The 2,578-nt window shown below is 43.7% G+C and overlaps 1 protein-coding gene across 1 annotated transcript in view; it reads left to right on the top strand.

Moving 5' to 3' along the window:
• The window catches only part of GRIA3 (glutamate receptor, ionotropic, AMPA 3), a gene marked incomplete at its 5' end in the record, with an annotated part of 329,433 nt that overhangs the window by 76,198 nt on the left and 250,657 nt on the right, over positions 1-2,578 (top strand). Inside the window, one exon of the mRNA XM_010829846.1 lies at positions 1,568-1,807. Coding sequence (XP_010828148.1) covers positions 1,568-1,807 — 240 coding nt within the window. The remainder of the gene's footprint in view (positions 1-1,567; positions 1,808-2,578) is intronic.

Raw genomic sequence — 2,578 nt, 5'->3', positions numbered from 1 at the left:
TGTTCTTGCCTGGAGAATCCCAGGGACAGGGGAGCCTGGTGGGCTGCCGTCTATAGGGTTGTACAGAGTTGGACACGACTGAAGTGACTTAGCAGCAGCAGCAGCCTGACATCTAATCAGACATGTTAAAGGCTAAAAAAAGATTGTAATTTGGGGGAGGGGGCTCCCAAGCCATAGGCTTTTTTTCATAACTCGAAACCTGAAAAAGTAAGCCTAACATTGGCTTCCTAGCTGATAAGGGTGACCAAGCAGGGGCCCTTAAATCACACCACATTATCAGCTGCCTGTTCTGCCTGCTTCTCATGAATGGAAGGGAGCAGTAGTGCAAATAATCTGAAGATCATTTTCACTTGGTTTGGGAATGCACCACATGGTGCTCTTGTAGCTGATTTGCTTTGCTAATTTTGTTCTACTTACGCTAATATTGAGATTGGTTCCCATTTTTTAAGCTCATCTGGGCCCAAAGAAGGAAGAGGTAGTGGCATGACCCATTTTGAGATGGAAGAAAACTCACCACAATCGTGAGGAGGATGTGAACATTCTGTGTGTGGGCTACCAGGTCTAGAAGATCAGATCAAAAGGATTAAGATAGAACTTTACCTATTATACAGGGGCAGAATTGGCCCACCTACCCCATGGGCACTGAAAAGCCAGTATTCCCAATGACTTGCCCAGAATCTGAAATTCTCCTCATTATTAGTCTACATAAGGGATGTTCATCATAACATAACTAGATAGGTAAAGCATTATGTAACCTAAGAAGGGGCTTCCCAAGTGGCTCAGTGGTAAAGAACTCGCCTGCCAATGCAAGAGACACAAGAGACGCGGGTTTGACCCCTGGGTCAGGAAGATCCCCTGGAGAAGGAAATGGCAATCCACTCCAATATTCTTGCCTGGGAAATGCCATGGACAGAGGAGCCTGGTGGGCTACAGTCCATGAGGTCACAAAGAGTCAAACACGACTTTGTGACTAAACAACAACAACCTAAGAGGAGTCACACATTTCCTAGAAGACACATTAGCAGTCCATCTGACTAAATCATCAGTCACTATTGTTACCTAGTAGAAAAGCACTGCAGGGGTGAGACACAAGATAATTCTATTGGGTTGGCCAAAAAGTTCATCTGGGCTTTCCCATAACACCTTCTGGAAAAACCTGAATGAACTCATTGAGTTCATACCTTGATGGGGCCTGGGTATCCTAAGAGGCCCCTGGGCAGCTACGGTGGAAGTGTGGGAGCACTTGGTGCCTTGGGGGTGCACTGGGAGGTTTACTGAAGGAGGGTAAGACAACCTTCACCTCTTTGCTTCCCACATTCCTCTTAGTTTCCTGCCCATGCTTAGTTTTCTGTCATAGAGAAGATGCAACTGCATCAGATAAATTCTTCCCTTTCTTATCCTTTGCCTGCTGGGCAACTGGATTTTCCAAGGGCTTCTAGAGACTTCAGCACCCACTGGTTTTCTGTCTGTCTTTTAGAGTCTAACTATGCACTCTATTTCCAACCCTGCAAGCTGCAGCAAAGGACCATGAAGTTACTGAAATGTCTTTCTCTTTTTCTCATTGCAGTCTGCTCCCAGTTCTCGAGAGGGGTGTATGCCATCTTTGGATTCTATGACCAGATGTCCATGAACACTCTGACCTCCTTCTGTGGAGCCCTGCACACGTCCTTTGTCACGCCCAGCTTCCCCACTGATGCAGATGTGCAGTTTGTCATCCAGATGCGCCCAGCCTTGAAGGGCGCCATCCTGAGTCTGCTGGGTCACTACAAGTGGGAGAAGTTTGTGTACCTTTATGACACAGAAAGAGGTAAGACGCATCTGCTCTCCTCTTTGAATATTCACGTAACAGTAGTCTTCAACCTTCCTCAACTCATGCTTGTCCCCTTCCCTTCCAGTAAATAAAATCTCATATGCTTTTAAAACTGTAATTATTATTCAAAATGAATTGAAGAGTAGGGCCAAAAAAAAAAAAAAAAGAATCAAAGCAATACTAATTTTAGAATCTAATTTTTCAAATTATACATGTCCTCCTATCCCAAACTTTGAAAAGGGGTTTCAGATTATCTTCCTGGTTGAATCACTGTTGCTGAAAAAGAACCCTCCCTCCTCCTCAAAATAATTGATCTGGTCTAAAATACACTAAGCAAAAGTGGTTTAGTCTAAAATAGAGAAAGGCCTGAGCTGGAAAGCTTTTGCAGAATTAATCCAGCCAGAGACCACAATTATCCCCATTTCATAGATGAGAAAACTGAAGCCCAAAAAGGAAAAATGCTTTTTCACACAGTAGCTTAACCCCAGATGTGGGACTGGTGGCAATGTCTCTGGCTTCCAGATCACATTAGGCTTTCAGATTGTAGGGCCTCAACAACTAGCTGATGGAAATAATGAAAGGAGACTGGCTAAACTGGGTTTGGGGGGTGGATAGATTTTCTAAGAGTTAGGCATATTTTATTGAATCTACTGATGACATATTATATGGAAAAAGTCTCAAAAATTAGGGGTCTGATCTTAAATAGTATCCAGTTAGGTATACACATCATAGTGCAGCTAAGCAGACTCCTCAAAAATCTAGTTATTT

This window comes from Bison bison, unplaced genomic scaffold (assembly GCF_000754665.1).
Source record: "Bison bison bison isolate TAMUID 2011002044 unplaced genomic scaffold, Bison_UMD1.0 scf7180017864508, whole genome shotgun sequence".
Taxonomy (NCBI): Eukaryota; Metazoa; Chordata; class Mammalia; order Artiodactyla; family Bovidae; genus Bison; species Bison bison.
This window is presented reverse-complemented; position numbering and strand designations above follow the sequence as displayed.